Consider the following 15,145-nt stretch of genomic DNA (forward strand, 5'->3'; position numbering starts at 1 on the left):
TGGTTTCATTACATCAGGCAACCCTAGAGCAGGGGGTTCAATCAAGGCGTCTTTCAGTTGATGTAAGCTTGCTAGCTCGTGTCCTTCCCATTGGAAGGGATGAGATTCCGATTCTTTTCCTCGTAACTTGTCGTACAGGGGTTGGGCAATAACTGCATAGTTAGCAATCCACAGTCTACAGTATCCTGCAGCTCCAAGGAACGCTCGGAGCTCTTTCTTGCAAGTGGGTACAGGTTGACCTCGTATTGAACTAGTACGAGAAATTCCAAGACAACGAGTGCCTTCACGGATTTGGAAGCCCAAATATTCCACTTCCAATTCACAAATTTACGCCTTCTTTTTACTTGCACGGTATCCTTTGGAGTACAACGTCTTTAGCAAGTGGAGGGTGGCTACTGCACATTCAAGATACGTTTCTCGAAACAACAGAAGGTCGTCCACATACTGTATCACTGGCCCATACATGACTTGGTACATCTTCAAGTCTTTTGCCAGTTGCTCACCAAACAACGTAGGTGAGTGCTTGAACCCTTGAGGCAAGCGAGTCCATGTGTACTGCTGCTTTATTCCAGTGTGCGCATTTTCCCATGTGAAGGCAAAAATCTTCTGACATTCCTCCGCTACCGGAACGGAGAAGAAAGCATCTTTGAGATCAATGACACTGTACCACTTTGACGCAGGAGAGACTTGAGCCAAGATTGAATATGGATTTGGTACGAGGGCTACTAGATCTGCTACTTGATTATTCACCTTCCATAAATCCTGTACCGGTCGGTAATCAGTAGAACCAGGTTTCTTTACGGGCAACAAAGGGGTGTTCCAAGCAGATCGGATTCGTCGGAGAATGCCCAAATCATACAGTCTCTGCAGATGTATCTGGATTCCTTGCCTGGCCATATATGGAATGGGGTATTGAGGTTGATTAATCACCTGTGCATTCTGTTTCATCTCTATCCATATGGGGGTAGCGTCGATAGCTATTCCTCCCGGGTTCTGTTCGGACCATACTTGGGGTACACTATCCATCAGTTGTCTTCGTTTTTCGTTGAGGGGGGTGTTGTTTTCATATCGATGTTCGATGGTTCGTTCGACTATGGGAAGATGTAGTCTCCATTCTTCTTGGAGGGGACAGATGAGTATCACTGGATGGTCCCCGAAGGAGGCTTTAACTTCCCCTCTTGGTTGAAATCTCAATGTGGTCTGAGGCTTACACAGCAGGTCCCGTCCGATAAGGGATACCATGGTCCCGCCTACTTGTATAGTTCATTCTTTCTGCAGAGGGGCAGTGAGTACCTGACCTGAGGCACCCACTATAGAAACAGTCTCTTTCGTCGGGGGGGCCGATTGGTGCAGACATGACAGATCGTTGGCCTCTGAGTCCAACAGGCCCCTGATTTTTGTTGTGTTACCTCGTGGATCTCCACCAGAGGGTCAGTGGGGATTCTTCCCTCCCGGTCTCTTCAGGCTGTATGCTCCTTGTCGCCTCCCCCGCCATCTGCCAGTGGGGGTTGTCCGATCTCCTTCCTCCTCGGCCCCTTTGTGTCGGTGCAGGTCCATTTTTGTCGTTAGTATTCACTGCAGGGCTCCCGTATTTCTTTTGCCATTCTTCACAGTCTCTCTTCCAATGGCCTTCATTTTTGCAGTACGCACACTGATTCTTTCCCAAAGGGGGGTCTTGTTCCCCCTCCTCTTCGCGGTCTGCCATTGTCTTGGCTCCTTCCCGTCCGAGTGTCCTCGAGAGCGGCGGCTAACAGTCACTTTCTCCTTCATGTCTCTACTTGCTTCTCTCTTTTCTCTTCCACTTCTCTATTTCCACATACTTGGTCTGCTATAGCTTTTAACTGGCTGAGGCTCATGCCCTCAAAGCCTTCGGCCTTCTGCAGCTTCTTTCGGATGTCGGGTCTCTATTATTAAGTTCCTGGTTGCAGGGACGGGCCCTTTTCTTCTCTTCCTGATCCCTGTTCCCATACATCTCAAAATACGATGAAAAGATCACAGTCCATCTGGAAATTGAATAGGTGACCTGCGCCTGGAGGCAAATCAGTTCTGTCGAGGCTGAGAAGCTGCAAAACATTGCTTCCTTCATACTTGTAAGTTTGGCATTGGGTTAATTCAATAAAGTCAACCTGGATCTGCAGGCAAGGATCCAGGGGGGGCACTTTAGGTGTGCAGGAGTGATGATCAAACCCTTGGAAGCCTTGTATCAATTACATTGCAAACACTAAGAACATATGGTAATAGCCAGAGCCCAGCCCCCACTAGTGGTAAAAGAACATAATTGCAATATATATATATATATGTGTGTGTGTGTGGGCCACTACTTTATCATTTGGGCCGACTCATTTTTGCTCTTGTTCCTAATCTTGCATAGTGGCCCTTTCTCTTGCCCACAACTTCCAATAATCCTTATCTTGCGCATGCCACTGAATCAAAATTTTTAATATTAAGTCTTTGTTTTCTCTGTGTGGGTTTTTTTTTTTTTTTTTACAAACTGCATCCTGTAATTCCCACAGTCAGAACTGCAGCTGTCTTATCTTGCCGCTTGCTATGCCCTGCATATTTAACAAAGCTTTAACAAAGGTCCCATTCTTAATCATTTCTCCTCTAATTTTCCCAGAGACAGCTTCAAAATAAACTGCATGCGTTCCAATGTAACTTTTAAATAACAGATAATATATAGGAGACAAGTAAGAACAATAATTAACATGATATTAGAGAATAGAAAGATAAGCATAGGGAGGACACTGGGATAGAAGATATGAGAAAACTAAAAACTTCTGATTAACAACGCCAGCATTGAAACGCACAGCCATATTGAATGCCTACGCACTACGTACTGACACGCAGTGGGACGCACCACCATTCCACAATTACATTTTTGTACTGTAACAATGAATTTGCTGCTATAAAATGTCTTAAAAATAGCCTGCATCATAAGGCACTAAATGATTTGTAAGGGACCCTTGGTTCTGGTATTTCTTTGCAAGTAGCAATCCTTTGTCAGATTACAGACAGTTTTAGCAAGGACCTTGGAGAATAAATTTAATCAGCAGAAACTCTGAGCTAAAAAAAACTTCAACTTCTGTGAAACAGCCTATAAATGCTAAGGAATAACATACCACAATTCTATCTTTATTCACATACGCACACCATCAACTAACTTTCAATAATGCTTGCAATTCACAGATAGCAGTTACATACATTACAATCCTTAATTAATAATGGGGACTTCCGGTTCCACATTTTGTGCGCCTGAGCCACCATTACGAGGGCGGCTCCCTCCACTAACTTCTTTGCCCATGATGGAGGATTCTCAATGACTGCAATCCAAGCAGTTATGTACGGTATATCTTCAGGGCAACCCGGATTCCCTTCTCGTATAACTATATTCTGGACCCTTGTGGCCGTTTGGAAATCGAAAGTTCCTACCGGAGGCCAATTTACACACAAACTGGGCCACCTATGGGTGCATCGTTGAATCATTCCGGGTTTTGTACATTTATGTCTATCAAACACTTCACTATAGTGCTCCGTCATGGCTTTTAGGGGAGTTGAATAGCCCCCTCCCATTAGGATAGAATCACAGACAAAGGAGGGAAGGGAAGACGGATAGGTAAGGGGTCCGTACCCGTCAGACACAAAAGGGTCACAATCGCCCCGACTAGGACACGGTCAGCCCGGCCTAGAACTGTGAGGCCATTCATTCTCTTTCACACAACAAGAAACCTTTTCCCGCTATTGTACACTTCACTTATAATATTTTTCTCTTATGCGCGTGGCCTTCGGAACAGAATTCCTACTGAAACACTGCGCGGGGTGTGATCAAAGCCCCCTCGGTCCGCTCGGGGATGGACCGGCTACTCTTTATCTATTCTTCACTTCTTCTACTGTTCCCATAATACTCGCCTGCAGGGGTCTTCCGATCGTCATGAAAGCCTTCTTCCCGGATCACCAGCCCAAAGGTCTCAGAGGATCTCCGTGGAATGACCCCCTCAGATACCTGATCACTGAACTCAGCGGTGGCCACTCACCAGGCAAGTCTGGGGGATCACTCCGCCACAAAATCCCCTGGACCAACTGGGGGGCTAAAATAGCGTCCCCGGTACCTCCTGGCTGGCTCGCCAAATGTAACCGTCTCTAAAAGTCAGTAAGGAGGTCCAGACAACTGATCCGTAAAGATAGACTTTTATTGCCAGCAAGATGCAGCTAAGACAAAGGCTTAGTACAACTGCATGCCCCTCCCCTCCAGGAGCAGACTCTTATGCACTTTACAGTTCTTATCTTTTACACATGCGTTCTAAGCATTGCTGAGCAAGCATATTCCGGCTGAAGGGGCTACTGACCCCCTCCCTAGACACCCTGGAACTTTCGTGAAACTTCTCCCATGTTCTGCAGGAGAGGCTGCTGGGACTTGCAGTTCTGGAAAGGAATTCGCGAGTCTGCAGTAATGCAGCCCATCACATAATACATCCATTGTTCTAATCTAGGTTACAGCAGTGAAAGCTTATCAGAGAATAAGAACAGTGAAGCCAAAAAAATGAAAATGTGCAATGTGCTGACAGAGTTTCTCAATGTCCTAATTACAGCTGTATTGCAGACTGTAAGTAAACCCGTCATGAAGCAGGGAGTTCTGGTACATGAAGTCCTTTGTCAGGTTGAAGCGTTCAGACCCCCTTCACCATCAGCTACAAATGGTGCTATATTTATACAATACACTACAAACAATGAGATATCTCCCAACAAGCCAACAGTAGCTGGCTTGTTACGGCGGTTACTACCCCAAACCAAATAAGCCTGATACTTCACTTTCAATGCATTTCCAGCATAGCTCTCTGCTTTAACGGCAGGGGAGAAGAAAAACTGATACTTCACGCATATCCAGCATAGCTCTCTGCTTCAACAGCAGGGGAGAAGAAAAACTGATACTTCACGCATATCCAGCATAGCTCTCTGCTTCAACGGCAGGGGAGAAGAAAAACTGATACTTCACGCATATCCAGCATAGCTCCCTGCTTCAACGGCAGGGGAGAAGAAAAACAACCAATAAGGGCTGAATAACATAGTCTGGGTAAAACAAATAAGCATGGGTGTAGCTTGCTTATTGCGGCGGTTACTTCCCCTACTACCCCTAACTAATCAAGCTTGATATTTCACTTGGATGCAGCTCCATCACTGCTCTCTACATTAATGGTGGGGGTGGAAGGGAAATAGAACCAAAGAGCTAAGAGAAACAGATAAGTATGAGAAGAAATGTGTGAAGCTTGCTGGGCAGACTGGATGGGCCATTTGGTCGTCTTCTGCCGTCATTTCTATGTTTCTATGTAACAATTGACTCTTACAGACCTGTTAGATTTCAATAGTCTGCTTCAATATGCCAAAGACTGTAAGAAACATAGGACACGATCTATATATGATTAATTTAATACAGCTGCAAAAATGTTGGCATTGCAGCTGGGAAATTAACATGGTTCATTGAGGGAAGACATACATGAAAAATTTGGTAGATGCACAATGTACCAGAGACAATTTGATGACAAGGTGAAAGAGGCAATAGAAATTTATAAAGGAAAAGAACACAGCTCTTGACTCTTGCTTCAATGCAAATGGACCAGGCTTCCCAAAGATATTTTTCTTTTAGGAAACAATGTTAATTTTTCTCAAGAAGATACAATCCATATTCATATTATAGTCAATGCTGGTGACTTTGCAGCAGAACCACCAGCCGTTGCAACAGCACACTAGGTCTCAAGCTAGAGAGAAACCTCAGCAGAGGTAATTCCAGCAGCATGCTCCAGGCTTTTTATTTCCATGTAACCAAGCAGCATAATCTATATCTGAATCTTCAAGTGGGGGGGCAGGGTGTCAGGCTTCAGTAATTTTATTTACAATAGAATCTTATCATCAGGGACAAATGGATGCTCAAAATAGCTGGAAGTCACTGCTTAAATTTTCCGTCTCTACTATCTCAGAAACCTCCATGCTGTCAATACTATTCCTTGCATCAGCTAATTCTTCTGACACAAAAGCTAGAAAACTTTCTACAATCAGGAACAATGGAAACAGTTCCCTTTCACAGAAAGGAAAATGTTTTTATTCAAGATACTTTGTAATCCCAGAGGAATCAGGAGATCTTCATCCAATATTAGATTTAAGAGAATTAAATGTATTTCTCAAAAGGAAAATCCTAAGTGAATTCCTTAGGACCTTTTCTTCTGTTCCTTGGAGATTGACTCACCACCTTGGACTTCAAGGATGTGTATGCACTTGTATCAAATGAATCCCACTAGAGATACATTTCCAATACAAGGCCTTCCCATTCAGACTTGCAGCAGTGCCCGGAATGTTCAGAAAGTGTTTAGCAGTAGTAGCCTCTTCATCAGATAAAGTAATGTCTTTCCTTACTTAGATGGCTGACTAATATCAAACAACTTTTAAATGTGCAATGATGGATACACTTTACTCTCCAAATCCTGCAGATTAAGGGGTTCATAATAAACTTCAAGTCCCAGTTGACACCCTCTCATTGACTGGAGTTTAGGGGCACTTCTTAACAGCTAAAAGGAAAAACATTTCTTTTGGTTCACCTTAACACAGGTGATACTCCATGCAATTGCAAATGGATGACTGCAAGATCTTTTATGAAGATGTTAGGTCACATGTTGACCACTCACTCCTTTTGCTTGTATAAATGAGATCAGCTCGTATCTCAAACATTGCTCGACTCAGCCCTTTCAGCCTCTAATGTACAGGATAAGTATTGCCAATCATCTTTTTTATCTCTATAATGGGATAAAGAAGAACCTTCTATGCATCTGCTTCCGTTCTCAAGAAGCCAACTTTCACATTAGCCTACTAGAGCTAAAGGTTATATTCAGAGCTCTTCGAGCCATGGTTAAGCAACACAGTTCAAATTTGAACAGTCAATCAAGAAGTGATGTTTTATGTAAACAGGATTCAACTTCAGCACAACTTTGCAAAAAGGCAATGAAGATATGGAATTGGGTAGTAAAAAGAATCATCCAGCTTCCAGTGACTTTTTATCTTCCTGGTTAGGACAGTGTTCTAGCAGATATACTGAGTCATCATCTTCAGCTGTACAAATGGTCTCTCCACACAGGCATAGTACAATTCTGGGGAACACCATCCATAAATCTTTGTGCAGCAACATTCAGCATTCAATCACAAACTGCCGTGTTGTTGTTCCAAAAGACCATTACAGGACACTAGCATTAGATGCATTTGTAATTCCATGGAACAAAGAATTGACATAGGTGTGTGTTCCCAATCCTTTAATTTCCAAAACAATATGCAAGCTAAGGAAATATACTGGAAATATCCTAGTAGCTTTCCATTGGTTCTTCCTTCAGTAGTTGCACAAACTGAAGCTAGTTCCAACACATCCAAATTTCCTAACTCAGTTTGAGGACTCTGTTCTTCACCCCCAATATTCAGTCTCTCGCATTCACAGAGTTCAAACAAGTACTGTTAGTAGCAAGGAGATCTTCTTCCAGATGGTTCTATAATTTTTTTAAATAATTCTTTATTCAACAGACAAGTATATAAACTCCAATTTTTAGTACAGTAATGTGATTTTTTTTCCATATATAGTATCCTGATTTCCATTCCACACTCCCACCCATCTCTAAATCCACCCATACCCACTCCTCTCCCTTTCCCACCTGTAGGCCCAATCCATAAGCTTCCAGCACAGTTAGCATAAGTGTAGTGATAATCCAAAATTAAATCAGAAAGGGTAGCACTACCATGTACTAGGTTTTTTGTTTTTACAACCAATGGAAAAAGGTTCCCAGATAAATTTAGAGTATCTGGTTTCTTCCACGAGGCCGCAAGAGTACATCTTGCTGCAATTATAGTATGCTTAACCAATTGTTGGCCAGAGGATGAAAAGTCTGACATGGAAATATTTAGAAGAACAACTTTGGTTCTTTTGGAAAACTGTAACTTCAGGATATCAGCAACAAAAGAAATAATGCAGTCCCAAAACTTTTGAACAGAGGGGCAAAGCCACCAAATGTGGAAAAAAAATATTCCATGAGCCCCACAACCATGCCAGAACATCCCACTCATATTCGGATACATTTTCTTTACAATCTGGCATCAAGCACCATCTTTAGAGAAGTTTGTATCCATTTTCCATCAGTGCCGAGGATATTGAACTTCGACCAACTGATCAAAAGCATTTGTCCCACATCCCCTCCTCCAGTTCTGCCCCCAGATCTGCTTCCTACACCTCCAAATGCTTAGGTTTAGTCAATAAAGCTTCATTTAACTTAGCATATAGTTTGGAGATGGTACCCTTGAGAGTATTAACCTTGTCACAGTATCCTTCTAGTAAGGTTTTTCCTTGCAGTAAAACCACCTTCACTTGTGTGAGTTTATGAAGTGCATTAATTATGCATACGCACAATAGTCTTGTGTTTGAAGGTGTTATTTCTCTATAAACTCCTCAAAACTAAGTAATTTCTGGTTGCTTCAAAATTGTTCCAGACAGTACAAGTCCAAATCTTCTCACACTCAAAACATTTATTCCCCACTGGGAAGTCTGTGTTTTATGTAATAGGTGTCTTATAAAAATACCACCTAGAGTTCATTAGGAAATCCTTCCATCTGTCCCATAGCCACAGTGTTAGTGATGTAAACAGACAGTGAAGCGATTTCCCCCAGCTTGATTTACTGGGTAACCAAAACAATACTTTGAGAGGAACCGTCTCCAATACAGCCTCTTCAGTCTGTACCCATTGTTTGCCCTCTATAGCCTTATGACAATAACTGCTTTAAGCTGAGAAGCTAGGTAATATTTCTTAATGTTTGAAACCCCCAGAGACCCATCCATTTTAGATTGATATAGCATAGATTTTGCCACTCTTGGTGGTCTTAAGTGTTTCCAAATAAAATAAAAAACTTTTTTTTAAACATGCTTTAAGTACCTTATCCAAGACTGGACAGGGCATAGTTTTTAAAAAAAAAAACAGTTCAGTCAATGTGTTCATTTTTATGGCAACCACCTTTCTCATCCAGGACAGAATATGCCTTTCCTAGCTATTTAGGTCTTTTGTATTGATCTGTGGCAAAGGCTTATAATTGGTTTGGAATAAATCATTGAAGTCAGCTCCCACTTTTACTCCCAGGTAATGCAGATGATCTTTCACCCATTTAAATGGGAACCGGGTTTCAATTGATGGCCTATCAGGAGAGAAAGATTTAAGAATTTGTCTTGGCCCTGTTTACTTTGAAGCACGAGCCTCCCCCCCCGCCTCCCGAAATTTTCTGTTTCTGATATCAGTACTATTAGAGATGTGGCTGGCTTACACAAGGTAAACATATCTTCCGCATATAGAGATTTTGTGATGTTCCTTTTTAATCCTAATGCCTTCTATATTTTCTTTCTTAATCCATTCCTCAAATGGCTCAATACTTAGGCGAACAATGGAGACAGTGGATACCCCTGCCTGGTGCCTGTCTCTCTGGGGAAATTCAGAATAACCCTCAATTTTTATACATGCTTCAGGACCTTTTCTATAGCATGCAAATGCACCCTAAGAAATGACTCCACTCCCATCTTCTTCATCACCTTGAAATGAAAAGGGCAATGTACCCTGTCAAAGGCGGTTCTATAATTTCAGGTGAAAAAGATTTTCCTTCTGATCTCATAAATCAGATCCAATCACATTTAGTTCCCTTAATTTTGCACATACTCCTCCATCTCTCTGATTCAAGATTAAAATCAAATTCTGTTAAGGGTATGTAGCTGCTAAAGCGGCTTACTATCAATGTTAGGAAGGCCTCTCGATTGCTCAAGACCCCTTGGTATCCAGCTTTATCAAAGGATAATGTAATTTGCAGCCTCCAATAAAGGTGCCTTCAACTCAATGGGACCTAAATGTGGTTCTTGCTCAGGTTATGGTCTCCATATGAACCAATAGATACAGCAGATATAAAATTTGTAACTTGAAATTTTTCTTATGGCAGTTACCTCAGCACACAAAGTCAGTGAATTTCAAGCGCTGGTACATAATGGTATGGTCTTTTAACCATGAAGGTCGGTATAGAAAAGTGTTAAATAAAATAAATAAATTACTCACTCTATACCCAAATCTTCAAGAATAGAGTAGTAGTAAGAACCATCGAAAATTCCTGCCCAAAATAGTATGTTTCATCCGAATCAATCGATAGTGCTGCCAGTTGTCTTTCCAAAAAGGTTGTTTGCTAGCAGAGCAAGTTCTCCATACATTTGACTGTAGAAGAACTGTTCTGTTCTACTTGAATAGGACATAGTTGTACAGAAAATCAATTGTTTCTATCTTATGATACAATAGAAAAGACTTACCAGTCTTGTGAGACTCTCCAAATGTCTGTCTCCATAAAAGCTCACCAAGTTACAGCAGTTGCAATAAAGATGGTACATCTTAGCTTCCATACAGAATATCTGCAAGGCAGTTACTTGGTTGACCATACAACTTTTACCAAATGTTGTTTGGAATAGGGCTTGTGTACAGACAGTAACTTTGGCCAAGCTGTATTGAAAAATGTTTAAATAAAAGCTTCAGCTTCCTGCATTTTTGGTATGGATTACACGTGGACCAAATACAAAAAAATACTTTCCTTCCAGCCCTCAAGTATGGGATTCCCCACTCGTTTGGCTATATTGTTTCGGCATGTCCACAGAGAAAGCAAAGTTGCTCCTTGAACAGCAGAACAAGCAGTCACACATTTTCTTCCTCCTCCCCATACAGTCTGTCAGCTGAGGAATAAACTGAGGGATGCATTCAGCGACAGCCACACAGGAATTCTTGCAAATGCTCAGAAAGGTCTTTTTTGCCTTTCAGAGCTTAGAGCAATTTCTGACTCAGCACCTTTTGATGACATCACCCACTATGTGGCTTGCTGTTCTGTTGTCCACAGAAAACACGTTACAGGTAAGCACCTTCACTATACTGTGTTGAAGTAGTGACCTCTAAATGAGCTAGTGATTCCTGTTCTCATATCACTGAAACACTATAGGCATGAATTGACTCGACAGTGAAGGCAAAGAATAAAACGACATAGTGCAAGCTCTATATCTGGTCCACCTTAATCAATGATTTCTTCAGAACAGGGACTAAGCACATGAATAAGACAATATAGGGGAGCAAGTTCTCCAGTGAATTGAGTATTTCTGCCACTTCCCACCCCCACAGCCTTTTTTTTCAGATTTTTGCTAAATTCTAATAGTTTAAACAATCACAGTGTGATATGAGTATTACTGCTTCTGATTTTATGTAGTAAATATTTGTTTTAATTGGTAAACTATTTCCTGGGTAAATGTATAAGAACATAGTTTCAGTAAAATAGTTATGAGAAAATGTATGGTTCACTTTCACAAAATAGTTCGGCTGACCATTTCACAAGAAATCAGACTGAGCACTTTTCATACCTCTTCAGACTGTAGACTGAGTTTTGTGCAAATGGAAGAAAAAGGTGTCTGAGTGGACCAGTTTCATAACAAAATGTGATTTTACATTTTAATAGGGCCCATCTTCTAAAAGGTTTTGCTTCAGACATAAAATTGAAGACACTCTTTGGAGGAAAAAAATGGAGTCCATTGTGTATTAGCTAGAGAATCTGGATTAGTTACCAAACTAGTTATGAAGTCATACATTTCTTAGAGCATTTTTAGTGCAGCATTCTAGCAAATATACTGTTTCTGGAGAAACAACTTTCTCCAAGAGCAAGCAAGATGACCAGCCACAAATGTAAGCAATGTCATCGAACAACACCGGCACAAAGCATTTCAAGGCCTCTGGAAAGGTGCTTCGGGGCATGCGTGGGAATTCTTGCACATCTGTCTTGTGGAGCCCATTAGTCTCTGTCCACATGACAGTCTAATGCATTCTCCCATGGTAGAACGTGTTCTGTCGCAAAACTGTTTTGTGATTAAGCCTCAGCTGGTTTGCTTTCCCCCCCCCCCCCCCAAGTAATTTTTATTCCAAATAGGTAACCAGTGACTACACCCCTAATTCCATGTTTCAAACTTATGCAGGACCAACAAAGCTCCAAATACAAATATACATAATCATGCATGTATCTTATACACAAAGATAGATAACAAAGATGTTTATATGTGACATTACTGTTACCCCCCCCCCCCCCTGGAGTTCTTGTGAAATATCCCCCCTTTCCCTTGACCCTTCTGTACCCACATATTCTTTTCCCCTATCAGAATTAAATTTTGGTTCCCTAATGTACTCACACATACACATATGAACGCATACCTCTCAACCCCCCAGGTCGATATAGAAGATTGTAAACCAACAGATATCTATTTGTGTGACTTGAGCACCAAGAGAATCAATATAATATCTCATTACAATTAAAATTACTTCTTAAAACATTTGAAGCTTTTATGAATCTGACCTGTAGCTATCTAGTCCATGGAGTAACCCATTTCTTTAAGACTGCGCTGTCACGTTGACAAGGTAGAGTAGAATTACCAGGCTCTTACATACTCTTGAGACCACTTTTTTTGTATTTTAACATGCATCCATTCCATTTGCATGTAGTCTATCATATTTTCCCATATATTAAAATCCAGCACCGAAGGCTAAATCCAGCTGCACATGTGAAATCTACCCCGCACCAGTAATGCCTGAAAATAAAATCTTTCTGTACCATCTAAGCTGTCTTTATCAGTAGAAGTCCATAATAGCATCTTCTCTCCATTCATCTTTAATAATTTGCCCATGCACTGAAACAGTACAGAGGTTAGTTAATTCCAGAATTGTTGCACTAAGGAACACTGTAATTTATGTAAGATTGTACCATTTTCCCGTTTGCATCTGCCTCAATATAGCATGTTGATAAATTTCATCTGATACCATTTCACATCAGTGTATGAAAGATGAAGTAACTGATATGCCATTTCACACAGCTTCATTTCTGTGGGGATTGTGTGGAGCAACATACAGCATCTTTGGATGCTTGTTTTTTGAATAGCTAGCTGAAGAGTAGGGCTCAAAGTTTGCCAGAGAAACCAGTTATGTCTCTGATAAAGTTTGCAGAGCAAATGCCATTGAGCTATAGAATTTTTCCCTTCGCTAATAAGTATTTCATTCGCCAAGATCCAGTCTTTCTCTAGTTCTTCAGGCCTCCAATGCTTTGAGTTCGCATAGTGGCATGCTCTAGGTAGGCAAAAAAGTCACTGGTAGGGCAAGAACTGTCTGAAGTGGGGCGTCACCTTCTCCTCCTCATACAGTGTATAATGCATTTTATACCTGATGCTTCCCATCTCTGAAAAAATTGTGTGCACTAAACACCTGAGGTAAAATCAATATTTCCCCTCAAGGGTAGGAGTAGCAGCCATGTATTTCTACCCCCCACCAGTTTTTCATCTAACTCCACACATCCATACAAGACTTCATCAAGATTTCTGCCTGGCCATTTTTCTCACCCCCACCTCTCTCCCATGCATCAGGAATAAAGAAGACCATGGAGCAAGCATATTATCTAATAGACCTTTTTTACAAAATTTATATTTCCCCATTACCCATTCACCAATGAACGTAAGTTGAAAAGCCACATTATAGAATTTCATATTTGGAAGATTTAATCTGCCCTCTTCCTTCATATGTAAGAGTTTCTCAAAATTAATTTTTGCCCTTTTCCATCGCCAAATAAACATAACAAGCATAGATTTTATGGCCGCTAAGTCTTTCCTTTTCAACCAGCATGTAAGCACGTGGAGTAGATAATATTTTTGGGAGAATAATCATTTTCAGAAGTGCACAGTGTCCCATAAAGGATATTGGTAAATCTTTCCATGTATTCAGCTTGCTTGTTCATTTTTGAGTGTCTCACCAATATTTAACAGATAAATATATTTCTCTTCTTTTGGAATCCAGACCCCCCCAGGTACTTTGTTTCCAGTTCCCACTTTAAAGGGAAAGTGCCTAGCCATTCCTCCATCAATCTGGCCTCTAATGGCAGAGCTTCTGATTAGTTGAAATTAATCTTCAGCCTTGAAAAGGACCAGAAACATTCAATCATCTGAATCTCTACCATATATTTTTTGGGATTTCTACGAACAATATATCATTCACAAACAGAGAAATCTTTAGTTGAAGCTTGCCTATTTGTATGCCTGCAGAGCTCTTAATTTAATTGCCAATGGTTCAATAGCTAACAGCCTTGGCGCACCCCCCCCCCCTTCCCAAGTTGAAACTAGCTGTTCTCATTTATAAGACACGCCATAGGATTGCGATAGTTGTCTGAGCCATCTCACCATTTCTCCTTGGAAGCTATACTTGCCAAGTACCAAGAACATATGTTCCCAGGATATAGAGTCAAAAGCTTTCTCAGCATCTAAGCTAAAAATCAAAGCTTCCCGATTTTCGCTCTGTGGCTATCAAACGTCTAACATTTTTTACTCCATGCCTGCCCTTCACAAAGCCAGTCTGTGAAGGGCAGTGTACCAAATTTGGCAGGATTTTATTGATCCTGTTTGCTAATATAGCCCAAATATTTAGATCCGCATTTATTAGGGATGGGGTGTTAAGAACTAGTTTCTTATGGGTCTTCCCCCTTCTTTGGTAGTACCACAATGACCAACCTGTTCATACTGGAAGGCAATGCAACTAAGTTAATGTCATTATAAAATTTGATCATTGAAGGGCATAAGGGAACTTTAAAATTTTACAGTATTTCTTTCCCAAGCCATCTAGATCGGCTGCCTTCCCTGACTTGAAACCTTGGATAAACTGAATCAGCCTATCACTTGATAGGCTGATTCATTTCATCCCTTTCTCTGTCTGTGACCTGTGGCCATCAGAGGTTCCTAAAAAAACTGATCTCGCTTCCCTTCATCCAGATTTTAAGTACTGTATAGGGTTTCATAATGTATAAAACATCTTGCTATCTGCTCTAAATCAAAATGCACCTTCCCTTGTTTATCATTAGTTTGTTATTGATTTTTTATTCTTTATTTTTACTAAGTTGGCCAACATCTTGCTTGCCCTGTTGCCATATCTGTAAAGCTTGTTTTGGAAAAACTGCAGAGATTTGGCAGTGTGCTGTTGTAAGATTGTGTAACATGTTTTTAATTTATTGCTTGCTTTCTCGAGAAAGATTTAATTTGTTTGAGGGTCTCTTG

The 15,145-nt window shown here is 41.0% G+C and overlaps 1 protein-coding gene across 1 annotated transcript in view; it reads left to right on the forward strand.

Annotated features, from left to right (window-relative positions):
- Positions 1-15,145, forward strand: part of ATL2 (atlastin GTPase 2) — a 476,945-nt gene that overhangs the window by 449,840 nt on the left and 11,960 nt on the right. Inside the window, 1 exon segment of the mRNA XM_029594487.1 lies at positions 10,848-10,937. Coding sequence (XP_029450347.1) covers positions 10,848-10,937 — 90 coding nt within the window.

This window comes from Rhinatrema bivittatum, chromosome 3, assembly GCF_901001135.1.
Source record: "Rhinatrema bivittatum chromosome 3, aRhiBiv1.1, whole genome shotgun sequence".
Taxonomy (NCBI): Eukaryota; Metazoa; Chordata; class Amphibia; order Gymnophiona; family Rhinatrematidae; genus Rhinatrema; species Rhinatrema bivittatum.